The 27,651-nt window shown below is 44.9% G+C and overlaps 1 protein-coding gene across 4 annotated transcripts in view; it reads right to left on the bottom strand.

Moving 5' to 3' along the window:
- The window catches only part of ADGRF5 (adhesion G protein-coupled receptor F5), a 104,555-nt gene that overhangs the window by 28,701 nt on the left and 48,203 nt on the right, over positions 1-27,651 (bottom strand). For all 4 annotated transcript variants that reach the window (XM_079780858.1, XM_079780856.1, XM_079780859.1 and 1 more), the window contains exons 3-9: positions 23,365-23,419; positions 10,742-10,912; positions 7,330-7,506; positions 7,094-7,200; positions 4,927-4,985; positions 3,990-4,132; positions 598-819 (exon numbers count right to left, since the gene is read on the bottom strand). In XM_079780858.1, the coding sequence (XP_079636984.1) occupies positions 598-819; positions 3,990-4,132; positions 4,927-4,985; positions 7,094-7,200; positions 7,330-7,506; positions 10,742-10,912; positions 23,365-23,419 (934 nt within the window). The remainder of the gene's footprint in view (positions 1-597; positions 820-3,989; positions 4,133-4,926; positions 4,986-7,093; positions 7,201-7,329; positions 7,507-10,741; positions 10,913-23,364; positions 23,420-27,651) is intronic.

The raw sequence follows: 27,651 nt of genomic DNA, 5'->3' as shown, positions 1-27,651 counted from the left end.
ACAAAGATGTGATAGGACCCAGGTGTCTGCAACCCAACTTTATTCACAGAAAAAGATCCCCTGTTAGCCTCTGGACTCTCACGGGCTTATTCAATTCTAGAATGTCAGGTTTAAGACTTGTGCTCCGAGGTTGCTAGGGAGAGGGGCAAGGAGGGTCAGGTAGAAAGGACTGCAATGGAGGACAAGGAAATTTTGAGGGGAGGTGATGGAAATGCGTACTCTCCCGATTAGGGTGATAGTTTCAGAGGTACACATAAATCAAAACTTATTAAATTATTCACTTTAAATATGCACAGTTATTACATGTCTACTCTACCTCAACAGAGCTGTTTTAAATTTTAAAAAATTAAGAGCATAAGTCTGTTTTTTGTGTCAGGTTCCAAACTACTAAGCTTCAGTAAATGTGGAAAACTGTATTTGTCTCCCAAGACTAACTTGCTTGGCTTGAAATGCCATGGGATTGATTTTCAATTTGGAAAAGTCGAGCCTGGTGACTCCTTTTTGAAGATGAAATGTTCTCTACACGTTATAAGGTCTGTTCTCTCTGAGCCCTTCATCCATTCCCTCCCACCAGTGAGTTATTGGGCAGACACCCACCCGCGTCCCCCAGAGTGATGTTGAACACGGTGAGGCGCGACACAGAGGTCAGGTTGTTGAGCACGGTGGTGTACACCCAGAACCGGCTGCCATTCTGGATGTCGGAGAGCCTCCCCACGTGGTGCCAGGACACGTTGGAGGACGGAACGTCAGTTTCACACACCAGAGTTACCGTATCCCCTTCAAAGATGATTTCTGGTGTAACAGAGAACCTGGTTTCATCTGGAAACCCAAAGAAAAGAATTAGTAGGGTTCCAAAGCAAATAAAGGCAACTACTACTACTCACCAGACGCCACTCCACAGGGTCTCAGGAGGTTGCCACAGCAACTCATTTATGGTGCTCTCTAGACTGAGGCAACACGTCCTCCTCCCTCCATCCCTGGGCAGCTGTTACCTGAGGCCCAACGAGTGAGAGCCCGCCAATTTTGTACATGAGGGACACGACTTCCAGTGTGGGGTCTTTGCACACTTAAGACTCCCCAGTGGCAGTAATGGGGATCCCAAGTATATATATATATATATATATATATATATATATATATATATATATATTTTTTTTAATATTTTATTGATTTTTTACAGAGAGGAAGGGAGAGGGATAGAGAGTTAGAAACATCAATGAGAGAGAAAAATCAATCAGCTGCCTCCTGCACACTCCCCACTGGGGATGTGCCCGCAACCATGGTACATGCCCTTGACCGGAATCGAACCTGGGACCCTTCAGTCTGCAGGCCGACGCTCTATCCACTGAGCCAAACCGGTTAGGGCTCAAGTATATTTTTAATATTTCAAATAGTCTAGCAGAAAATTACAAGCTCCCTTGGGAGGTGACTTAGGGGAACAGTAGCTATTGTTATTGTTTTCACAGTAAAACTCTGGAGAACCATTGCATGAAGTAATCCCCTGGATAGAAACACACAATTTGTTATTTTTGTGTGTCCTTCTAAGGTGGTCCTGATTTTACACAACAGGCAGTTCTCCCTCTAAGCTGTGTCTTGTGCATGTCCTTCCTGCGGTCCATGTGGGAGGGATGGGAGGAGCTGGGTAAGGAGGCACTCTGAGCCTCTTGTGTGTGGGCTTCCTGCTCAGACCAGACTTCACACTGTAAACATGGAACTCAAACACCATACAATTCATTTCGGGTGGTCTGAGGTTCTGATCAAAATGTCAAGGTATCTAAATATTTCTTACGTTTTTTTTTCAGGTTCCTATTTAGGTTTAAGATTTTTAAAAAGCACATTCAACCATTAGGAATCAAGGCCACCTATGAATAGTTAACACAGTGAACTGGCTTTGAAGTCACATACTCTTGTGTTACTTACTATATGTCCCGGAGCAAATTATTTGCCCTCTCTAAGCCTCCATTTCCTCACCTGTAAAATGAAGATAGTAATATTTGCCTCAGGGAATGTGTGAAGATGAAATACGTGGAACACACCGGGCTTTCCATAGAAAAGATACAATAATAGCGCCCTCTTTTCATTACTATTGTTGCTAATTACTATGACTAGTAAAACCGCCAGGATTATATGGTTGTATAGAACTGATCATAAATTTATTGGCAGTGATTAAAGAAAGGGATATCTAGTTAAAGGACCCTGCTGATTAATTGAGGATCACCAGAGGGTTTACATGTGACAAAACCAATGGCACTGTTCTAAAGATTGCCAGGAACCTTTTGTGTTTCATAAAGACAGATTTAAAAATAGGTTCCTGATACCAACTCATTCACTCAGCATTTTTCTTTCTTGTTCTTTTCCTCTCCCCTGTCCCTCAAATACAAAGCATGCAGTCACTTGAATTTTTTGATATTTGTATTCTGGGTAAACACCACCAATACTATGGAGAGCACGGCGGTGTTTGTGCACCCAATGGCACAAAACATAAGTTCATGTTTCGTGGTCTAAGGCCGAGTACATCACAGACTCACATTCTGGTCTTAAAGGAGGACAGGGATGGATGTAGATCCTCTGCAGAAAGGGGAGTTGAGTACCATTCCCAATGACTTCATTGCTCTTTGGAAGAATAAGCCATGGGTACTAAAGCACCATTATTTCTGGACTGACAGCCACTGATCAGTAAGGCTGCTGCATCTTATTCATTTAAATGTCTGATTATTCTCAGCACAACTGAAATTTTGGGGGGAAAATAATAATAATTGAAGAATGCCTATGCAAGAAACTACTCCTCTCCTATGCCCTCAGAACAATAAATAAAAATAAATTTTCAGGGGTGATATTAGGGGTGAAGATGTGGCATTGCTAAAATTGCTTCTGTGTGAGTCCACACTTTTAGGCCACTTATTCTCCTTTTTTTTTTAGCTTTCCAGGTTTCATCTGAAAATTTCATCTGAAATTTTCCCTTATTTGTCCTGAATTTTTATTTTGCTATTTTATCTTGCTTATGTTGCAGCACTTTCTTACCATTGTGTATCTCTCTTTCAATATTTTATTTTTTAAAAGATCCGCTGTTAACAATACCAGCAGAGAATGTAAAGAGAAAGAGCACAAACCTGCTGTGAGGACAGCCTAGCCGCTGAGAAGGGTGCCCTTCCTCTCAATTGTGCCCTTGGCCCTCTCTGCACTGTCCTCCCCGACAGTGGACCACGTTGAAGAGGAACTACCTTTACCTGGGAACCATGCGCCTGTGTTATCCAGGACGTCTACCAGCCAAACTCCAGCCCACCAAATCTCTGCCCAGCCAGCTCCCCTTGCCAGCCCTTGGACAACAATATAGATCCACCCACCTCCTAACACAACAGAGCCCAGCACTGTAACCCATTTGTAAAATGTAGGAGAACATCTAAAATCCCAGGACTCTCACTCTTTTGGATGTGATCCAAAGCAGGGGTTCTCAAACTTTCCTGGGCATCAAATCGCCTGGAGGGCTTGTTGAAACAGATTGGCCCTGCTTGGTCTGGGGTGGCCCAAGAATTTGCATTTCTAACAAGTTTCCCTGCAGTGCTGATGCTGCTGGTCTGGGGCCACACTTTGAGAACTACTGCTCTAAAATAACAGTGGCCCCTATTTAATACCAGGGCACTTCATGAATATCTCAACCTGCACCAAATGTTGGTTGTATTTTTTTGGATATCTTGGACCTGTTACAGTAACTTTTAAAATCCATAAACCCAGATGGCTCTGCGGCCCCCTTGCAAAATCCCTCCCCTGGCAACCTCTCCCCCACCTACAGTGAATTAGACTTGTTGAGAGGCTCTGCACCAGCCTAAGGCAGGGAGATGGCACATAGACCTCTATGCTGAGGACCGGAGACTCTCTCTACAGGGACATCACAATGTAATTTCATAGATTTCAGCATAACAATAAACACCGTTGTCATATCTAAATGGAATCATTGCACAGGAAAAAAAGAAGTAGCAATGTCTACTTACTACTAGTCACTGCTTGAAAAGAAGTGTAGTCCATTTTGTAGGTCTGGTTGAGGTTCTGTGTGACCAGCTCATTCGCTCTGTGCATTAATCCAGGGGATGGCGTTGTAGTTCTGATTTCATATGCCACAACCACACTTCCGGGCCTGGACAGAGACCATGCAGTTCAGTAAAGCAGTAACTGACCTGGAAGAGTCTAGATCCTTATGGTTTATTTGTATGAGAAAACAAAACGGCAGGAAGGGTTCACTGAACTCAATGTGTTTTCAAACTCTAGTTGAAAGCCTGAGGTGGGGCGTGGACACTCCACTGTATGCAGACAGGTAACATAAATAACAAAATAGCCAGGCAGGGGTGAGTGAACGAAACACATCAGCTGGCCATAGGGTGGCAGCCACAATGCAGACAGTTGTCCTACAGCCATGCTGGCCCTGGGTTACCAGAGAAGCTTAATGTCAAGTGAAGCCAAAATCCTCACTGTCTCTGTACACATTCTTAACTTAACATTGGCAACCAACTGTTTGAAAAACTGTGCAAACCCTCTCAGGTCAGCCAGGGTGCCCAACTCTAGGGGGCACCACCCACATTGCAGCAGCCTGCACCTGTGGTCCTGGCTGGCCAACTTTTCTTGAATAAATGCATTATTGTGTGACATTATTTCACTTTTATATTTCTGAACTCTCAAAACTACAAACTTACCCCATATCTTGGTAAAATTCTTGTGTGCATAGAATGAACACGAGTCTTTTTTCACCTTCCTTCTAAGTAGGTGCCTCTGTACGGAGTGAGCTACAATTCTCAGTATTTCGGCCACTTTCAGCCCCAGCATTCTGCCCCTGTTGAGTGTCCCAGATGACGCCCCTCTAATGGGCTTTTCCTCCTTCACTGATGTGTTGGTCTGTGCCATTAGATAGAAACGACCCAATTACAGCATTCTTACCTGAACCCTGTCACAGTCACCAATTTGAAGCCAGGTAAAATACTGTAACCTTTCCAGAACTGAAAAATAAAGCAGACAGTGTCATGTAGCAAGGTCCAATGAGAGAGATGTCAAAGATTAGAAACAGGGTAAAAAGCACATATTCCTTTTCGCCCTGAGTGAAATCTCCTGTGTATGTTGTTAGCTCTGGCATCAGCTGATCTCTGAAGAAGCCATTCCTATTATCTACCTCTGAACGTCTATGTTCTCTAAAAAGCAAACACCAGGTTAAATGTAGAAACATTTACTAGTACTCAGGAAAACAACTAGGAAAGAATATGGGGGAGCCTTGCCAGTGTGGCTCATTGGTTGAGCATTGGCTCATGAGCCAGGAGGTCATGGTTGAATTCCTGGTCAGGGCGCATGCCCGGATTGCGGGCTCAATCCCTAGTAGGGGTTGTGTAGGAGGCAGCTGATCAATTATTCTCTCTCATCATTGATGTTTCTATCTCTTTTCCTCTACCTTCTTCTCTCTAAAATCAATAAAAACCTATGTATTCAAGAAAAAAGAATAAGGGAGAGGCAGCAGGAAGGCAGAGAGAGCCATTTGACCCCAAGTGGAAGAGAGTGGGAATGAAGGTTGGATGAAACCATCCTAGACTGAGCCTGGGAAGGTTCGGGAAGGCCTTCAAATGGGTCTGTATCTGGAAGCTGCAGACCTGCCGAGCTTATTCATTAGCAGTGAGCAACAAGCACTGTCATGACCATCAGAGGCAGCAGCTGAGGGCCATGGTCAATTACATTCCCTACAGTTGGAGATCTAGGAGGTACACTCTTAAGGCCACAACACTGCCTCACGCCTCACTTAACATATTGCAGCGCTGGTTGCGCCAATGTGGTTTATGATGATGTTTTTACTCCAGTTCATTCCTCTGAATACCAACCTTATAGGAAATTCAATTTGATGCAAGTCACATGGACAGGACAGAAGCAATGTGCAAAGCACTCTGTACCAGGTACCTGCCTGGGTGGGATCCAGAGTTTAGTATGTGACTCTCCTTCCTCAAACGTACGTGCTTTTGCATGTGGTTGTGTGTCTGAGAAAGACTCTCATGCTGTGTAGAACTATTACATGCCAGATATGTAACTCAGATGTCCAAGAGCTCTCCGGCATCAGCACTCTAACATGGCACCTATGGAAAATGATAATATTTGTGTGGCACACTCAGGTTTGCTCCCGGCCTGCTCCTGGCCTGAGGTAGAAGCTCAGCTGCCCAGAGAGTTAGGGAAGTCATGATCTCAGGCTACCTGTAATAATTTGTGCCACATCAGTTGGGATGGTCTATTCCAAATAAGTTAATTCAAGGAAAGCATTTAAGTTGAGATGAAGTCATCCAGTGTAATGCACTGACAATAGTGTCTGGCGCACAGTTAACACTCAGGGAATAGTCTCTATTTTCACAGGAGTAAATTTAAATCTGGCTTAATAGTGAATGCCTATGAACTGTTAGCATAGAGTGATTTGGAACCCTCTGTTCCAAATCATATCTGAACCAACTCTATCCTGGAAAGAAGTCCCATCTAAAGGTCAAGATGATGTCCAATCATCCCCTGCCAGTCTTGGGCTGATCTGCTCAAAAGATGTTAGTAGTTTTATCCATGTGCTGTGTAAAGACAAATAGAAATGTACCATCCAGTGCTTCTAGATCAAGCTCTTGGGTCTCTGAATAGGTTTCAGTGAGTTCATGTCACCAAATCATATCTGAATCAACTCTATCCTGGAAAGAAGTCCCATCTAAAGGTCAAGATGATGTCCAATCATCCCCTGAACACTGATTCGAGCTCTTCTGAATTCATCATCCCAGAAGTACAGGAGTAATTTTAACATCCACATTCATAAATTATGACAGATCCAAGCAAACTATCCACAGTAAATGCAATAGATCAGGCATCCTCAAACTATGGCCCGTGGGCTACATGCGGGTGTTTTGCCATTTTGTTTTTTTACTTCAAAATAAGATATGTGCAGTGTGCATAGGAATTTGTTCATAGTTTTTTTAAACTATAGTCCGGCCCTCCAACGGTCTGAGGGACAGTGAACTGGCCCCTGATTAAAAAGTTTGAGGACCCCTGCAATAGTGCAGCCCAAAGTTTGTTTGGTTCAGAGGCCCGTGAGACCAAAACCTACCGCTGTTTCCAAGTCAGTCTTGTAGGACCTATAGAGGGCAGAGGAAGTGTTCCTGAGGTCTTCTTGAAAGCCCACATTGAGTCTGACTGACATTCTCAGGGTTATGTCTGAAAAAAGGGGGCAATATTTAAAAATCTCATGTTAGCCTTTAAGAACACACAGGACACAGAAACATTTGCTTGATCTGATACCAAATAGCCACTCAGCAAATGAACATTTAATGAGCAGTTACTTACCTCTCTGGAGCTGACAAAAGGGTCCATTGGGAGGCAGTCCTTTAAGGCAATTGCAAGGATGCCCTGCAGGGGCGTTGTCATGCTCTTGACATGTGAGATTGTGAAGGCACTGTTCCTGAGGCCACCTGTAGCCTGTCTCACAGGAGCACCAGATTTCATTTCCAGTAGGTCTGCAGACTATTGTCAACCAAAACAGTGAGGAGAGAGAAGGTGGTCACCACTTTTGCATGAATAGACTGCAAGTAGAGACTAACTCCACTCCATACCGGCCTTCTGAGAAGTTCAAGAGTACTGCATGAGATTCCCATGGCTCCTGTATGTATCACCATGCTATTAGGCCTGGGCATCTAAAAGATGACTACTCCAACTAGACCAGGGCATGCCTACAATAATATGAGAGATTTCTGACATACAGTAGCCAGCCTCCAAGATGGGCCCTGACTATCCCTGCCTCTGGGTATTCACACTCTTATGTAGTTCCCTCTCATATTGTACTGGGGTTGGTCTGTGTGACCAATAAATAGATTATAACAGAAGTATTACTTCTGAGATTAGGTTATAAAGACACTCCGGCTTTCACTTTGGTGGCTCTCTCTCATTCTCTCTTGCATCACTTGCTCTGGGGGAAGCCAGCTGTCATCACATGAGAATGTGTCATGACATTTCACAAAACCACAGAGTGAGAAACCGAGGTCTCCAGCCAATAGCTAGTGAGGAACTGAGGCCTGCTGGGAATCACATGAGTGAGCTTGAAAGCGAATTTTCCACCCCCAGTTGAGCCTTCAGATGACTGTTCCTCTGGCGGACAGCTTGACAACCTCATGAGAGACCCTGAGCCAGAGCCTGCTAAGCTTTTCCCAAATTTCTGGCCTTCAGAAACTGTGACATGTTTGTTGTTTGAATGCTAAGTTTTGGGGTAATTTGTTACACAGCAATAGAAAACAAATGAAAAATACAAGCAAAATTGTGCCTTTTACATTTCATGTCAAATGTGAGCAGCCCAGAGTCTGATACTAAGGGGACACTGAACATGCTCTGAAAACAGAGTGCTGAATTTATTTCTAAAACTGGACCAAAGTCAAATCACCGGTAGCTGGTGTTTTTTTTTGGTTTTTTTTTTTGCAGATGGGCACCTGGGCAAAGGCTCAACAGAGTGACTCTCCAAAAGAAAGCCATGAAATAATTATTCCTAAAGTAGGAGGAACAACTGAGTCCCAGTGAGTCCTTGGATGCTGATGCAGCCCCGTGCTCTGGAAGTCTGTGGGAGCTGGGCAGACGCTTAGGGATCAGAGGGTGTCCAGGCTGCTGGTGAGGGTGGGGATCATTGGTGGGGGAATTTGAAGAGAGCCAAAAAGACCCGCTTTGTCAAAATCTCTCTTTTACTGACCTGAAATCCCACTGCTAAAGCATTATTTTGTTTTTTGCTTTTGTTTTTGTTTCTTTTGAGAGGGATATGGGGGTAGTATTTGAAGAACTTTTGACTCCCATGTAAAATACAAACTTGCTTTAAGAGGATGACAAAAGCTATCATCACCAGACCACCTACCACATTACAGGTATTATTTGGTGCTTTACATACACTGTCTGGCCCTTAGTTTTGTTTGCTATTATTAAAAATGTCTTCCTTGAAAGTATCATAAAGTAAGCTGTTAGAAGAATGGGCAGGGAGCGGCATGGGAAGAGGGGAATGGAGAAAATTTGGGGGTGCTTAGATATTAGTATCATGGTCAATAAGTCTAATCTTCATTGCTCACCCACCCCATGCACTCCTTTCTGAGGTCAACTCTCCCCAGCTTTCCCCTCTGGTCCTAAGGTCCTTGAGCCACAGGCTCTCTCAGTTAACTATCAGAAAGTTTTCACCCATTCAAGGAGTGAATAACCAGTCTTGCTGGCAGGATAAATTAAGCTTTCCCAGGACATTTGCATCTTAAAAGAGTAACTTGCTAATCCAAATTATAAATTTGTTAACCCAATTTGTAAACTTGGGTTAACAAGTTTCTAAAATGGCATCAACAGTGGAGCCCCTGAAATCACACCTCCTCCAACAGTGTGATTTCAGGGGCTCCACTGTTGTATAACATAAAGAGCAACCACATTTCACAGCTGCTATGGCATAGAGGTGATGATCCCCTGAGACATAGGAGAGCTATCATGACCTTGGAAGGGAGACAAACCAAGGAGATTGTGTTAATATGTCTATATTGAGTGTACATAACATTAGCTCACAAGGAAAGTTCAAGTGTGAACAATCACAACCTGTTCAACAAAAATGAATGACTTATATTTGATACTTATTGGTACATTTTTTTACTAGATTAGCTTTCTAGTACCCAAATAGATACCAAAGGTTTCCACTAAAAAAAAAATTGAGAAGCAAAACAAAATTGACTAAAAATATATCAAATTATTAATTTTTCCCATAAGTAGGGGAAACAATTTTAGATGCAGATCTGTGCTGAGTGGAGACATAGAAAGGTGTTTCCTATCTTGCTCCAACGTAACTGGTTTTGTGAAATGTTCTATGGAAGAGTCCTTTTCACAAATACATTTGAAAAACATTGTGGATGACTCACAATGCATTGGATCAGAGAACCTCATGGTAACTCAAGGAAATTAATGCTAATGCAGAATTTGGTGGGGAATGGAATCCAAAGGGAGCTTTAAGGCAGCTCTTTCAGGTTCAAGCAGCATATATTAAGAGCTAAAAATCAATATGCAGATTGACACTGTTATAGACTATTTAAAATATTAGAATTCAAAAAGTTCTTTAAAAATAAGAATTTTATTCTTGTTACTATTTTAGAATAATAAAGTCCACATCTTAGTGCTTTGCAATTTACAAAGCAGTCACCTTGTATAACATAAAGAGCAACCACATCTCACAGCTGCTATGGCATAGAGGTGATGATCCCCTGAGACATAAGAGAGCTATCATGACCTTGGAAGGGAGTCAATGACCAGAAAGTCCAACCCCATAGTCTGGGAGGTCCTGCTTAATGTCTTAGTTCTGACCTGGGCATGTACCTGGTTCCTATTTCCTGACCTATGATGCCAAAAAGAAGGGAACTTCTACTTATCAGTCTCCTGAGCTCATACTTTCCATATCCACTGATTGCCCAGGGTAAAAGGATCCTGTAGTTTTCATGGCCATATCTTGGGACCACTTTGTGACAACCAACAAACAAACCACTAAGTAAACATGAGGTTACCATTTAAATAAGCAAACTGGCTGCAGAGTTTACCAACAGAGATTTCATCTGGAAGGCAATGAAATGACAGAATCACAGGTCAAGCCCGTTGGGTCATTGTACTTGCCTACTCAGTATAATTTGCTCTAATGGGAAGGAGCCCAGAGAGCCTTTCTCTTGATATGCCTAATCCTCCCTTCTGAAGCAATGGGTCTTTTACTTACCTGTTGTCACCTCTATGCTCAGAATGTTGGCAATGGGGTCAGTGTCATTGCCTTGAATTGGGAAACTGAGGCTGTTCAGGTAAGCTTTGACAGGATCCAGGAAGGAGGCATTTTTAAAACTGATCTCAATATCAACAGTGTACTCTTTAGCTGTAGGATGACTCGTGGCAACTGAAATGAAACATAAGAAGGCTGTGAGAACTTACTGTGGGTGGTGGAGGGAGAACACCGTAGACATTTTAGCACTTAAAGGTGATGACAGGAACATGTGGATGCTGGACATATCAGTCTTTAAGAATTTCTAGCAAAGCCCTGGCCAGTTTGGCTCAGTGGATAGAGTGTTGATCCATGGACTGAAGGGTCCTGGGTTCAATTCTTGTCAAGGGCACAGCATGCAGGAGGTGGCCAGTGTTTCTCTTTCTCTTTCTCTGTCTCTCCCTCTCCCTATCCCTTACACTCTCTCTAAAAATCAATGGAAAATTATCCTTAGGTAAGGATTAACAACAACAACAACAAAAGAATTTCTAATAAACTTTTTAGAGGAAAAGAAGAATTTGTATACTGACCACCACCAAGCCCCCCTCATGGTGCATCCTCTCTACAACTTTACTATTTAAACCAAGAAGGCAACTGATCTGTCGGGTCTCAGAGCAGTGGTCTCTGGCCATTTAAGAGATTCACAGGCTAAGCTCAGGACAAGGCTAAGCTTGTCCTTCCTCTCCATTCCCACACCCTTCTTCGTGTCCAAGGCCAAGGCCCTCCGTGTGGAGAATAGACTGTAATAGGACAAGAATAGAAGCAGAGAGACCTAGCATGCAGGCTTTGGCAACAATCTAAATAGTAAATGCTAATACATGTCCTGACTCACCAGGATGACTCATATGTTTCAAACACCATTCAATTGACATGCATGTATTTTGAGAGATGGATTATGCAAACTTGAGACCTCTAGGGAAAGTCATCTAGTTAATTCCCTTTGCTCCTAGCCTGGCGTGGCTCTCAGTTTTTACTCTGTATTTCAGAATATGATAGGTGTTCCACAAAAGCAAAGTTGGCAAGTTGGAAAGTAAAATGAAAGTGATCTTCAGCTCTTCATTGTTTTTCCAAATTGTCTTCAGGCTGGCTGACTGGCTATCATTCTAGATGCATCTGGCCCCCAACACATACATGCCCACTGCAGGCAGAGCAGACAGTGTATGTGTATCTTATATAATAAAAGCCTAGGTGGCGTCATGCATGGCATCATCACAAGATGGCCACCACAAGATGGCTGGCAGAGGAGGGCAGTTGTGGGTGATCAGGATGGCAGGGGAAGGCAGTTGGGGGCAAACAGCCCAGCAAGGGAGGGCAGTTGTGGGCGATCAGGTCTGCAGGGGAGGGCAGTTGGGGGCAACCAGGCCTGCAGGGGAGGGCAGCTGGGGGCAACCAGGCTTGCAGGGGAGGGCAGTTGGGGGCCATCAGGCTGGCAGGGGAGGATAGTTTGGGGTGATCAGGCTGGCAGGGGAGGGCAGTTGGGGGTGATCGGACCAGCAGGGAAGGGCAGTTGGAGGTGATCAGGCTGGCAGGGGAGCAATTAGGCATCAACCAGGCCAGCAGGGGAGCGGTTAGGGGGCAATTAGGCTGGCAGGTAGAAGTGGTTAGGGGCAATCAGGCAGGCAGGCAGGTGAGCGGTTAGGAGCCAGCAGTCCTGGATTGTGAGAGGGATGTCCAACTGCTGGTTTAGGATAGGACCTAAACCAGCAGTCGGACATCTCCCAAGGGGTCCCAGATTGGAGAGGGTGCAGGTCGGGCTGAAGGACACCCCCTCCCAATGCACAAAGCCTCTATTATATCTATAATAATAAAAGGGTAATATGCTAATTAGACCAGATGTCCTTCCAGACATAGCTGGGGCTGGAGCAAAGCCACCTGAGTCCCAGGTACCAGAGGGCAGCCAGTGCCAGCAGTCAGGGGAAGGAAGGCCTACTCTTGCATGAATTTTCATGCATCGGGCCTCTAGTATATATATAGGTGTCATATAGTTTCCTGTATGACATCATGTCTGGCCCACTAGCTGTAAGCTCCTCAAGGGCAGGAACTGTTTCATTTCTCATAGCCTTACTCACTCCATCTAGCCTGGAGTCACCACATAGTAAGTTTAACCTGTGACTCTGAGTTGAGTCACAGATCCACCTCTCTGTTATTGCCGGAATCCTTGGCTCATTCTTGGCTGAAATATATAACTGGAGCAGAAGCCATGGACTAGGTTAGAAGCTAATGAACCACCTTCAAAAAATTAAGAAAAAATTTTATAGATACATTGAGAAGGCAAGTTGTGGCCTATTTTATTTTGTCAGTTAAGTAAGAAAAAGATAAGTAAATACCTACAAAACAATTACCTTAAAATTTAAGTAAAATCTGGACCTATGATGCATATATTACCATACAATGAAAAATTCTATGTCTATTTTCTAAAAGGACAAAGAATGTCTCCCATAAAATTGCAAGATTTGCTCTCATTGTTCCAAGGATTATTTACGTGAAACACTAAACTAGAGTAAGTTTACTATGGGAAATTCCAGTTGATAAATGTTTATGGTAGAAAATGTTTGTTTACTTACAGTTGCAAACTATGTTTGTCTTAGCATGTTGGTTTAACTCACCAAACTTGTTGAGAATTATCTCATTTTTGGCATCATTCAACTTAATATAATTAACACAAACTGTAAAAATGCAGATTTTCTTAAAATTAAGAATGCATTTTGTCCTTGCTCAGTGGTTAGAACATTGGCACACATAACAAAGGGTCTTGGGTTGGATTCCGAGTCAAGGGCACATACCTGGGTTGTGGGTTCACTCCTCACCGTTCCCAAGTTGGGGTGTGTGCCAGAGGCAACCAGTCAATGTGTCTCTCACATTGATGTTTCTCTCTCTCCTCCTCCCTCCTTCCCTTCCACTCACTCTCTCTCTGAAAAGCAATGAAATAAATATCCTCGGGTTAGGATTAAAACAACAAAAAAGAATGCACTTTAAGGTGCATTTTCTCCTTATAAAGATTATTTCCTGCAGAACAGGTGACTTTTAAAACCCAATCTCAGTCTGTCATGATACTATGTTTCTCTCATTGAGGCTGTTGCCTCAAATTTCCTGGTTTTCTTTTTTTCTGATTCTCAAATGGTTTTGCGATGACAACAAGCTTCAGGGTGGTGGTCTGGGGGACTACCTATCTTAATTTATGTGCTCTGAATTCTAGACACAGTATGTTGCCCCTTGGAATATTTGCAAGGAGGGCAGGTCTGCCTTAGAGCACATTCTTTTTTCCTGAAAAGTAATGCAGTACTATTTATACCCTCCAGAGGATTCCTAGCTCCAGGATCCTCTTTGCTGTGGTCAGTTGACTCTCCTCCCATGAATGTAAACAGGATTTCCTGGACGGGAGCTGCTTTTGAGATGAATGAGGTCTATAACAATCCATATCCCCCATTTCATCATCCGCTGTGTTGCATCCCAGGGTCTGATCGCAGCATAATATTAACGTCCGCCTGAGGGCCCTGTCTACCTCGCACCTGTGAGCCCACCACTCAGTGCTCTTTGCACACGTAATTGCAGAACAAGCGTGGGCCTGGAAAGCACATGGTGATTCATGGATGTCATCACTCCCCACTGAAACCAAGGCAGTGAGTTCTTCCGCTGAGATCTTCCAGGGAGCTGAGCCAAAAACTTAAAATACTAAGAGGAAAGTTCCTGTGCCTCTAGCGAGTCCCAGTCTATGGGATCTGTGCAACTACTAACAAGAGCACCAGCCTCTAAGGCCCTCTGTCCCTTATCCACCTTTTATGTTCACTAACTTCTAAAGGAGTTTCAGAGTAACCCTTGGCCTGCGCATCACTTCTCCCTGATCAAAGACTGGTAAGTATGGGATCTCTAATAGAGAAGGAAACATCTGCTCCTTAAAAATGGTCAGTTCTTCCAAATAGGCTAAAAAAAAACACCCTATTCCAGTGTCGCCCACACTTGACTGATGATTACTCCCACCTAGGGAATTCTACACACACAGATATTTTGGAGCTTCAGCCTACGTGAGCCAAAGTAGAATCTTGATGGGGGAGGCCCAGAAATGTGTATTTTTTTTTCCAATTCCCACAGGTGCTTCTGGTGACTAAGCAGGTTTGGGATCTAACATTCGAATCCAAATGAGGAAACTGAGAGGTGATCTTGGAGAACCAATATGAGCCCATAAGTTTGTTCTTGGCTTTAGCGTGGATTTTTGTTTTCAACACCGTCTGCTGGTGCTCCTATGGGGGAACAATCGTGCAGTCTCCAAGCATATCTGCTTACTCTTATTTTTCCTCTTTTGCTTTGAGAGAACTGATATTTGCTCATCTCTTTCTTCAGGGATACCGAATAGATCCCAGGTGACCATAACGAAAGTAACAATAATAACAGCAGCTGCCATTTATCCATTACCTGCTAGGTTCGAGGGCCATGAGAACAGTATGCAAACCCCCATTTTGCAGATGGCAAAACTGAAGCCATATGGAAAGCAAATCTTAGAACTGGGATTTGAAGCTACATTTTTCTGACTCCAAAGTCCATTTTATTTTAATTATAACCTGCCATGACTCAAACAGGAGAAGATAATGAAAGTGACCACTTTGTAAATCCTAAAGGACTATAAAAATATGAGGTATTATTATTAAATGTGTCTTCGGAACACGGTGTGCAATTTCCAAAATATGTTTTGAAATAAAAATAAAGGCAAAATTATTAATGATAAATGGAAGAATTAGCTAAAACTCTGCTCCATTTGAGTCAGCATAATAAATACCTTAGAAATCCACGGTGAGGAAAAACACAATGACCCACTGCCATTGGCATTTGTGAATTTTGACACTGACCCTTGCTCAGTTGGTTTGTTCCTTGGTTTATCTATATATATAAAGGTCTAATATGCTAAGTATCCAACCATTCGACCAGTTGCTATGACATGCACTGAACACCAGGGGGCAGACACTCCTACTAGTAGGTTAGTTTGCTGCTGGGGTCCGGCTGATTGGGACTGGGTGAGACAGGCCAGACACACTCTGGAGCCAACCTCCCACAATCCCTCCCTGGCCTTTAAGATATTTCTTCAAATTAATTTCTTTTCAATGTGCACGAATTCGTGCACCAGGCCTCTAGTTGATTTATAAGTAACTTGACTATATATTGAGTGGTTACCTCCCAGGCACTGTGCTTGGTGCTGGGGACACAGGGCATATTCTGCTCACAGCCTCAGATAGGACTACAGTTTGAATAGAAATACCCATCTCTGCCTCCTCCCCTGTCCCAAACCTAAGGACTTCCAGGAAAGTGATTCTTCTGTCCTGCCTCAGCTACAAGGAACCAGGAGAAACACAGGGCTGTTGCCCCACCTCTCTGTGGGTGTGTTAAGAGGCTTCCACACTCGTCTGCTGCCCCTGGGCCATCTGATTCCAGACAGTTTAATGTGTTTTCTTTTTCTCGGCTCCTGTGCCCTGGTGTTGTTTGTCTGAATTTTTCTGACTCACCGATGCCCCAGTGGAAGGTAGCACATTCCAGGTGTCACCCGTGTCACAGATGGAGGCCTATCTGCAGGCCCAGGAGGCACAAACCAGCCAGGATTTCCCCTCTCCTTCCCCATAAATCACTGCCCACCACATAGCACTTATCTTAAAGAGACCTTTCTGGAAAGTTGGCCACAAACTGAGACAAGCAGTTCTGTCTTAATCACAGCTGTTAAAGCAAACAATACTACTTTTGCCCGGCAACTCTAATAGGAATTATGGCTTCTCAAAAGTCAGAGCCAAAATTGATTCATAAATTAATCTCCTACCTGCAAAAGAATGAAGGCTGCTAACTTCACCCAGGAGACATGAGGTTGGGTGTGGCTTTCTTTTGACCAAAAAGGACAGTGCATCTTTATCGCTGGGTTTGGCTCTCTTGTTTCTCCCCCATAGTTCTGTAGCAGGTAAATATTAAGCAATGGCTATATTTCTGCTGTTTTTTCTGTTTTCTTGGCATATTCTAGTAGGTAGGAATTTGGCAGCATCTTAGTCAAAGTTCTCCCTTTAGATTTTAAAAGGTTTGGTCTCATAGGGGTCAACCACCAGAACCCCTGGCTCTGGCTTACCTGGTAGGTGTGGATGGAGGAGAGAGGGAAGCACTGTGTCGTAAAACACTGGGCTGTGCAGTCTGGGGAAAAGAATCCATTCTACTGACTCATCATATCTCCAGAGGATGAAACAGATCTGCTGTAGACATTTTTTTTTTTTTTTGAGTGGGTGGGGATGAAATGCATTGTTCATTCCTCTAATCTATGAAAATCATTGGTGTTCATTATTTGCTTTGCTTGAGCCCAGATCAAAATGTTTGAAGAAAGAAACTTTATTGTTGTAACTTAAGTGTGGTTTTTATGTTTGAGATATTTCCACATGTCATGTATATTGTAACTCCTGCAGCTCCATGCCTCCTGCTTGTGTAGTAGAAGTGTATGGTGAACACTTGAAAGAGAATGTGTGTATGTGTCTATATTTTTAAATATATATAAAGCTGTTGTAGTCACTCCATGTCACTAAGTGATATTTCATATGTATGGCTATACTGATAATAATGGACCTTGTAAGTCTTTTGACCATTCATGAATAATAATAAATGTGTCCACCATCCAGAACTGAAATGTCAGTGCTAACATGTATACATAAGGAACTGTTGGACATTGAAATTGGGTCTCAAAAGAACTGTTGGCCCAGAAAGAAACTCACTACACACTGATTCATTTGCCTGTCACCATAACCATTATTGCTTGTCTCATTTTCGGTTCTTATAAGTGTATTTCTAATAGCACATGATCTCACTCATCTAGGGGAAATAATGAACAACATAGACTGATGAACAAGAACAGACCCAGAAACAAGGAGGCATGGATCAGACTGTCGGGCCTCAGGGGGAGGGGAGGGAAGGGTGGGGGGAAAGGGGGAGATCAACCAAAGGACTTGTGTGCAAGCATATGAGCCTAACCAGCGGTTAAGGACAACAGGGGGGTGGGGGCATGTGTGGGGAGGGGTGTGGGATGGGAATGGGGGGATGAGGACAAATATGTGATACCTTAATAAAGAAATTTAAAAAAATAATAATAATAATAAATGTGTACGGCTGGCATGGGTAAAAAAAAAAAAAAAAAAAAAAGTCAGCCCCATATAAAGTTCTTTCCTGAGTGCAGGGAAGACAGTGGTCCCACTGCTCCTTGCTCTACAAAGCGGCTCCAAGAATCATGGGATGGAATCTTACAGGCCAGAAACATAGGTTGAGAACTACGACTCTTAACTGTGAGCATGGACTCTGAGCCAGAGAGAGCTGGGTGGAATGCCTTCTTACATGGGCAGGCATTAACCTCTGTGAGCCACACTTTGCTCATCTGCAAAGAAGGAGTAATATTTTCTCTGCAGAGGTGTTGTTAAGGAGTTGAATACTGAGTGCAGACCCCTAGCAAACTGTCTGGCATATCATAACCATTCCGAAACAGCAGATAGAAACAATAATACTGATTATAAAAAATGTAATGAGCCCTGGCGGTGTGGCTCAGTTGGTTGGCGTGTCATCCCATGTACCAAAAGGTTGCTGGTTCAATTCCCAGTCAGGGCATACCTAGGTTTTGGGTTTGATACACAGTGGGAGTGCATACGGGAGGCAACTGACCAATGTTTCTCTTTCACATAGATGTTTCTTCTCTCTCTCTCTCTCTCTCTCTCTCTCTCTCTCTCTCTCTCTCTCTCCCCCTCTCTCTGTCTCTTTCTCTTCCCCTCTCTCTAACTAAAATCAGTAAAATATCCCTGGGTGAGAATTAAAAAAGAAAAAGTAATGATTCCATTCTTTGCCTATGTCTGCTGGTAGTTCAAGCAAAACTTGCTATTTCAATTAAGTCTCACCTTGGAGAGTGTTAAACAAACAAACAAACAAACAAACAAACAACACGAATCAGAGAATGAAAGAAAAAGTACTCCAGGTATTAAAGGTCAACTCTGAAACCAAACTCAAACACCAGGCTGAGAGCATCTGGCCTTCTCATCTTGCTCCGCCACCACCAGGGCCTGCTCCGAGCACAGCATGCCACCTATTATCACAGGAAGGATTAAAGCCATGAAAACCCTCAAATCTGTTTCTCAACCTGGAAAATGTATAGCCTTTTCTGGACCCAGATCAAAAGGGTCCACACACCCGGCTGCCAGGGCTGCAGAAAGGCACAGGCGGCCAGCAACCCAGCGAGGTAGGAGCCTCGCTCCCACTGACTAGGTGCAAAGGTAAGCACCTCCCGCACAGGGTTAGGACATCCTGGATCTCTTTTTCTGAAATCTTGTCTCCAACGGATCTTTCCTTTCGAAGCTGAATTAAAACCAATGAGGACTCCTCAGCCCAAGGCTGAAGATACATTCCCAGTCAAACTTGGAACGAAACCTGGTGTGGACAATTTCCTAAATGGACATAGGGGACATATTTGTGTGACTTCTCACCAGTAGCTTTGACTTTCAGTCCCCTATGAAGATTACCCTTAAGAGTAAATTTCAAGTTTGTTGACAAACCTCCAAAATAAGATTTTCATTCCCACTCTCATTTCTACCTGTGGCCTCCACATCCCCCAGGCACCCAGGTTTGTGCTCCTGGAAGGTAACCGGGACCATCCCTCCCCTTCACCCCCACAGCAGATCTGTCTCCAGGTCCTTTTGTCCACTTCTCAAAATACCATTCACAAGGGCTCCCTTTGCTCCTTTCCTGTCTCACCCCAGGGGCCGGAGCCAATGACGGCCTGCACTGCTGAGCCTCCTCGCTGGTCTCCAGGCAGGCACTCACCTCCTCATCCAGTTCACGCAGCCAAACCATCTGGCTGGCTTTTCCTTCAGATGGCTTCCTCTCTGCCAGCCTCTCAGTCTAGAATCTACTTCTTGGTGTCATCAGGACATAATTCTGATGCTTCCTCCCTTTCTTATTTCTCTCTGGTTTATAGGCAGATGTGCACTCATTCCTGCTCCGGCCTCTGGGGCTTCTGTGCAGGCTTCTCTTCCCAGCAGAGTCTTGAAACAGTTTTCCTAAAGTGCTGACTCCTGTGTGAAGGCATCCATCCTGACTCTAGTGGTTACATGGGAAGTTCTCTGAACCAGGGCTATTTCAGGCTCTTTCTAATACAGTATTTTTTTTTTCTATTTTTTTATTAAGGTATTATATGTGTACATATCTTACCATTGCCCCCCCCACCCCACTCCCATATATATTGTTTTTATAAGTAAATTAGTTGACTTTGTTTTTAGCAAAATAGTATTAAAACAAACAAAAACAAATAACCCCCCAGATAACTCCATTAACATTTTTTAAAATAATATGTACACAATATTATTTATTCCCCTCCACAACTCTATAATACAGTGGTTCTCAACCTTTCTAATGTCACAACCCTTTAATACAGTTCCTCATGGTGTGGTGACCCCCAACCATAAAATTATTTTTGTTGCTACTTCATAACTGTAATTTTGCTACTGTTATGAATCATAATGTAAATATCTGTGTTTTCCGATGGTCTTAGGCTCTACAGCAGCAGTTCTCAACCTGTGAGTTGTGATATGTGTGTGTGTGTGTGTGTGTGTGTGTGTGTGTGTGTGTGTGTGATATAAATATATATCAAGGGCTCAAGAAGTTATATAACTGAACAAAATGACTTAGGGAAAAGTCCACAGTGTTCTCAGAATAAATATGAGTATTGATCCCATGTTTAAAGACAATTCTATCCCAAGCTCTAAAAACTTGGTCCAGTGTCTCAAAAGAAAATTCCTTTTGAGAATTTTCTTTCTCTTGGAACCATTATTTCAGCCTTTCTGGCATTAAGGCTCCAGAAAGGGTGCTGAGCATATACATGAAGGAGAATACCACTCTGAGAATCGGAGCGCAGTGCTTTCAGCCCGCTAACTTCACACACCAAGCAGAACCGACACCTCCGTGTGGCATGTGCCGCATGTAACCCTCCTGTTGCTTCCTCTCATAGTCACACTCTTAATTGCAACTCACGTTTCAAGTATCTGTTGCATTGTGCCTGGGCCTCTCCTTCCTTCCTTCCTTCCTTCCTTCCTTCCTTCCTTCCTTCCTTCCTTCCTTCCTTCCTTCCTGTTAATCCTCACCCTAGGATATTTTTCCCATTGATTTTTAGAGAGAGTGGCAGGAGGGGGAGAGACAGAGAGAAACATCGATGGGAGCCCGCAACCGAGATACATGCCCTTGGCCAGGAATGGAACCCGAGACCCTTCAGTCCGCGGGCTGATGCTCTATCCACTGAATCAAACCAGCCAGGGCTCCATGGCCATTTCTTATTTCAGTATTTTAGTAAAAGTACCGAGGCCAATCCATCTCCTGCAAATGGCGAGTTGAGTGATTAACAAATCCCAGAGGACTCTGGAGGCGTGAGAGCACAGAGACCACATGTAATAAAGGAAAAGAGGTTTTCATGGTGATTTATCATCATCATGAGAGTTTTTAATGAAAGCACGTCTGGAAAAATTGTGGAATGTCAAACCCTTAGAAGTGGAAGCGGTTTCCTCCCCAAGGGCTAACCTCTCGTGCTGTTGCCATGGGTCACAAACAGCCTCAGGAAGTGCAGGAAGATGTTACTTTTACAGCTGTGGGTGCCCCACTGCCCCTGGGGAAGCAGGCAGCCAAGGCCTAGAAGAAGCTGGCAGGAACCTGGAGCTAGAACTCACCCTCCAATAGTTTGATTTTAAAAAGAAGAGTCTTTCAAAGTGCTGCATGGGGCACCTGTGGCCCTGTGCCTGTCACAGGGGGCAGGAAGCGGGGGTAGACATAATGATGCTCTTTTTATTTTATTATTTTTTTATTTTAATTTTTTTCGTTAATCCTCACCTGAAGATATTTTTCCATTGACTTGTAGAGAGAGTGGAAGGGAGGGGGAGAGACAGAGAGAGAAACATTGATGAGAGAAAGACATCGATTGGTTGCCTCCTGCACATGCCTGAACCAGGGCCAGGGATCAAGCCTGCAACCGAGGTACGTGCCTTTGACCAGAATAAAACCTGGGACCCATGCTCTATCCACTGAGCCTAACAGGCTAGAGCCATAATGATACTCTTTTTAAAGCACAGAAAGTGCCCTCTGTACTGTAGACCACTTCAAGCAAGGAGGGCAGAAAGGGGGAGTGGGGATCCCACAGGGATAGGAAACAAGGCTAAAACAGAAGCAGAAAGAGAAGAGAAAAGAAAAGGAAAAAGAAAAGAAAAATAAGGGAAGGAAAAGAAAGTTATCAGCGGTATGACCTTCCAATGAGGGTTTTGAGAGCTTGATAAAACGTGATCAGGTTCTAGTTTCACAGCAGTGGGGTCTGGTTGCTGCGCTGTGAGGGCTCTAACAGACACCTCCACTCTGACCTCTGACAAGCCTACTCCCTTCGGCAGCCCAGCCAGTCTTTCAGACCACGAGACTGAGCAGAGCGAGTCACAGCACGTCTGGAGAATTATCCCCTCACAGTGCTATAGGTAAGAAGTTCCACCTTCTACACAGTTGCTGTAGCCACAGGCCAGCAGACTCCACAATAGGAACGGATCCTCTGAACTCACACAGGGGCAGCTATACAGAGACGGAGCGGAAGACATCACCGTGTTTGAGTTTCTCAGAGTTCAGGGGCGCTCATGTCTACTAGGGATGACAAACAGGAAGCAGAATGACAAAGCACTGGGACACTGTTGTGCTACGGGAATGTATCAAGGGCAGTGGGAACCCAGAAAGCAGCCCCACCCTGTCTGGGATTCGATGCAAGACCTTACATGGCAGGAACCCCTGTGATTGAGACTTAAGTCAGAGTCCCTTGGACAAGCAAAGGGGGGTGGTGGGCAGGGCACTGGCTGAGTGAAAGAGGACAGGAATAGAACATGTGGGAAAGGCAGGCAGGGTCCCTCCAGTAGGAACCAAGCAGGTAATTGGATTTTATCTTCAAGGCAATTGCAAGCCCATGAAGAATTTCATGCAGGGAAAGAAAAGCATCAGGATGATGCTTTTGAAAGGTTCCTATGAGAAAAGTAGGAGAATCTGGTTCGAGGAAAAACCAGCCTGCAGATGTACGCTGACACCCGCCCAGGTCCTGCACATGGGACAGGGCCCCAAGGATCATGTACACGTAGGTGTTTACAGCTCTCACTGCCCTCAACCCTGCAAGGGGCAGAGCCGTCTATTTTCCAGACCAGCTTTTGAAATTTAGTGGGAAAATTAGAGTGGGAGACAGAGGAGAAGGTCTTGAGTCTAGTGGTTAAGTGGATCCAGAAAATAAAGTGATAAGTGAGGATCAAAGAGGTTAAAAAAAAAACGGCAAAAGGAAAGGCTGCAGGGTTGAGAGTGGAGAAGCAGGCTTTTGCAGGTGGAGGGCAGCAGAGGAGACGGGCACAGGCGGTGGGAGAAGGAAGGGGCATAGGAATGTTGCTAAGATTCCTTTAATGCCATTTGGTAGAGAATGGCGTGTTTTTTTTGTAATTACTTCTAGATATTGAGACTGAATTGTAGATCACACTGTTTGGAAAAGTTAGAGCCAATATCATTTAATTGACTCACTAGAAGTGATTGACAAGAAAGAGTTCACATACCCGCTCGTTTCTGCCTCAGTGGCTCCTCCTCTGCTAGTTCATGCTCCTGGAGACTCTGAAAGAACATTTTAGAAAATTGTCAATTAGTGGTAGAGACGTCTTTCCACTACAGCGTTCTGCTCCTGTGCCCCACGCGTTAGAGCTGAGTTTAAGGCTGCAGATTCGGGGTTAGCACCTTGTGCCCAGTGAGTGAGTGCGGGGCAAACAGCAACTCAGGGGTGGGGAAAATGCCATGGACTTGACTGTCTTGTGACCTGGGAATTCACTTTCTATAGACCAGTCTCTAGCTCCAGGAGTGGACGACATCACCGCGTCTGAGTTTCTCAGGGTTCTGCAGTTTGAGTCCTGTCAAGAAGTATAAATCGTGGTGTTCTCAACTTGTGCTACTTGCCCAGGCCTGGAACCCTGACTCATTCCTTTGGCCTTTGCGACAAGTCTCACGGCCTCTGCCTGGCACTCCGCCTGTCCCCACGGGAGTATTCCTGCAGCATTAGGGCCATTTAGGTCGTCCATGCTTAGGAGTTATTCTCTCCCTCCCGGCTCCTTTTTCTCCCGATGGTCGCTTTCTGTGGCAGGGCCCCAAGAGCGAGCTCCAGAGTCAGACTGCCTGGGTACAAAGCCGTGCCACTGACGAGCTATGTGACTTTGAGGAATTTATTTAGGACTTTGAGGAACTTATTTGTTCTCTCTGAGTCTCAGTTTTCTTTTCTGTAAAACAGAATAATAATGGTACTGACCTTATAGAATTGTTATGAGAATTAAGTGAACTATAATGTGGCACATAGTAAGCGCTTAATAAATGTTAATTACATGACAAAGCACAATAGGTAAAAACAAGGACTCTGCAGACATGGACTTCAAATCTGAGCCCTGCCACAAAATGGCTGTGTGACTTTGGGCAAGTTACTTAACCTCTCAGTGCCTCACCTATAATATAGGGATAAAAGTACTCATCTATAATATAGGGATAAAATAGCTTGCGTGAGGAGATTGTCAAATGCTTAATAAATTGACAGCACTGAAACGAGTTTTGGTGACATAGTAAATGCTATTCTGAGACAGGGCTTCACATTGTTCTGGGGGTACCTTTCCCATGGACCACGGACCTCTCTTTCTGCACACCGCCTCTTGCTGCATCTCTGGAAAGCTCATCTCCCGTCATCAGGTGGCTTCTGGTTTAAGAACTGGCATTGATTGGCTTTCCTGTTGGGATCAATGCCAGCTCCACAGCTGGTAACCACACCTTGATCTGAAACAGGTCTCTTAGCTCACCCCTGCCTCCAGGTGGATTTCCCTGTGGACGTTCTTCCCAATCCAAACTCCCTTTAAGGGCAATAGAAGAGCCCTGCCTTTATGAGGTCTCCCCAGACAACTCCCGCCCACAGAAGTGTGTTCTTTCCCATGAACGCTACACACCTAAGAACCTTACCCGAGGCAGAGCTCGTTCTGCTATCTGCATTGTCTACTGTTATTTTCTAGTTATCTCACATCATAACGGTAACAAAAGTAATAATTCCTAAGATGTGTTCAACACCCCATGCCAGACACTATTAAGCACTCGATGTATGCTGACTTATTTAATTCTCACGACAGCCTCTGGTACTGCCATGTCCCACATTTCACTGATGAGAAAACACAGGCACAGAGAGGTCAATAACTTGGCAAAGGTCACACAGCCCTTAAATAGCAGAGTCAGGATTTGAACCCAGCTAGCCTGGCTCCAACTCTGCAGTTGTCCACACAAGCATCATTTAATCAGGAGATTCTCCAGAAAACTGTGGGTTTGTCTCAGGGACCCACTTTGTCTTTTCCTTGCACTTTTTCTCTATTGCCTCTTCCCACCCCCTTTCTTTCCGATGACAAGTGTTAACATCCTTGGGAACTGGGGAGAAACTATACCTGACAGTTCATAAATGTTCTTGAAGAGTGACTAGAGCAGTGATGGGTGACGACTGGAATTTTAGAAGCCCAGATGCTACTTCGCTCGCCGTGAGGTTATGTCAGCTTCACTGAATATGAGGAACCAACCCAAGAAGGAGGAGCGTCCACACCCAGGGCTGGTTCCTGCCGGCTTCCCCTGGAGCCTGCGTTGGCCCTGTGCCCAGGCGGAGGGGAAGGGTCTTCCGCTGCATTCCAGCCTCCCTCCTCCCTGGGGCCTGGCCGTAGGGCATGGGGCGTGGGGGCCATCAGAAGCTTCCTCGGTCCACACTTCATGGGCTGCGGTTGGGAGACTCAGCCCGGGAGAAGGTGGCCACTGGCAGTGACCTTTGGTCAGCTGTCCCCGGTGGAGATGTCATTTTCTCATTGCCCAGTGGGGCTAAAGATTGGTGCTGGCAGTCGTCTGCTAAGATGAAGATACATTTCAATGCTCTCATGCAACGTATTTGAAACCTTTGTGAGCATAAGGGTAACTTGCCTCTCCTCTCTGTCATCTGATTTAGCAGGTCCGGGGTGTGTGTGTGTGTGTGAAGAAACCTGCCTTTTCCACCGCATATCCCCTCATGTGAGGCCACCCTTTGAGAAACGCTGCTTCTGAACTAGTTCCTGAATCTGTGGTGATGATCGGGACTTTTCAGGGAACATGCCTCTCTATTGTCCAATGAGGATTCACAACTTCTTGTGAGAATAACCTACGTTTTATTGTGAGCCCTGCAATCATTGGGAGGAACAGAGAGAAAATATACTGAAAGCAATAAAACCTCCCAGGAGCTCCCCCGTGGTAGTGGTCGCTCTCCCAGGTTTGAGAAGGAGCAGAGGACTGGCCGCCAGGTCTCGGGGCCTGGGCTTCAATGAGGCAGATGCTGGAGTCTCACCCGGAACTGAATCCCACCACCACTGCTCTTCCTGGTGGGAAAAGCCGTGCTCACTCTAAGCCTCGGCTTCTTACGCTGTGGAAGACACTGGGCTGGGGCACACCAGGCGTGTGTGAAGTCTCTAGCTGTGGTGTGTGTCCGTGTGTCCAGCTGGCCTGGGGCTCATGGGGGATGGGGGCAGCTTTGTCCTCCTGAGTGCTCATGTCACCCCAGTTCTAGGACCTCTGAGACTCCAGAACTTGCCATTTTTCTTGAACTTTGGGTGCCGAGGACTCATGAGGGAACATAGATCCTGCCAGGGGCTCCCACTGCTGAGATGAATGTTTACTTCGGACGAGATAACAGAGCCTCCAGCCGGGCCTCCCTCAGCTTGCCCACCTAGAAGTACCCAGACGAGTGTCTGAGCGACACTGGCCAGCTCCTCCAGAGGGGATCTCCTGACCGCCAAGCTTCAGCCAGCAGACACGAGGTCAGCGATTCCAGGAAATGCCCCACCTGTTCCACAGGACTTTACAAACAACCACGTAGGTGGGGCAGTGCCTGAAGAGGGTGTAGATAGTCAGTCAGGAATAAGAGGTGAATTTTATGTGTAGAAAGAAAATTCCCATGGAACCTGATGATAAGGGGTCCTCAAAGGTCACTGCTGTCGCCAGATCTCACTCCTCCATGTCAAGGCCCTGTCCCTCACTCCTCTTTGACTTGACCTGGAATCCCAGATTTAAGATCTTTGCCTCAATCTATATATATAAAAGGCTAAGCGACCATCCGACCGTCCAACCAGTAGCTATGATGCGCACTGACCACCAGGGGGCAGACACTCAATACAGGAGCTGCTGAGCTGCAATGACTTGGCAGCTGCGGTTCTCGGGTGACACACCCAGAACCAGAGAGGAAGGAACTCTATTCTGGGGCGTGTCACCTGAGAACAGCCCTCTCACAATCTGGGACCCCTTGGGGGATGTCAGAGAACCAGTTTTGGCCTTATCCCCCCAGGCCAGGCCAAGGGACCCCCACCTGCCGGAGGGACCCCGCTCACTCCACAGACGACCTTCGAGCTGAGCCATGGCGCACCCCAGGTGCGGCTGGTCAGGGAGGGGCCGTGGGAGGTTGGCTCCAGTGTGTGTCTGGCCCGTCTCACCCAGTCCCTCCCCGCTGGCCACCTTCTAATTAATTTCCTTTCAATGTGCATGAATCCGTGCACCCAGGCACTAGTATTAAATAATTATCTCAACAAGGATCCTGTTGGAATGTCTCCTCGCACAAGCATATTAATTAACACCGGTTTATTTGTACTAGAATAGTAAAAATAACTACTAAATCTTAAGTACTTGTTCTGTGTTTGTCACTGTGCTAAGGCATACATGTGTGCGACATTTAGTCCTCCCAACCAACTGATGAGGAGATACTATTTATTCTCATATCATGTAGGGGAAAGAGGTTAAGGGAGATAAAGAAAAGTGACTCTTTCCAAAGC

This window comes from Cnephaeus nilssonii, assembly GCF_951640355.1.
Source record: "Cnephaeus nilssonii genome assembly, chromosome: 9".
In the NCBI taxonomy this organism is placed as follows: Eukaryota; Metazoa; Chordata; class Mammalia; order Chiroptera; family Vespertilionidae; genus Cnephaeus; species Cnephaeus nilssonii.
Note: the sequence above shows the minus strand (reverse complement) of the source record. Positions and strands in the feature narration are given on the sequence as shown.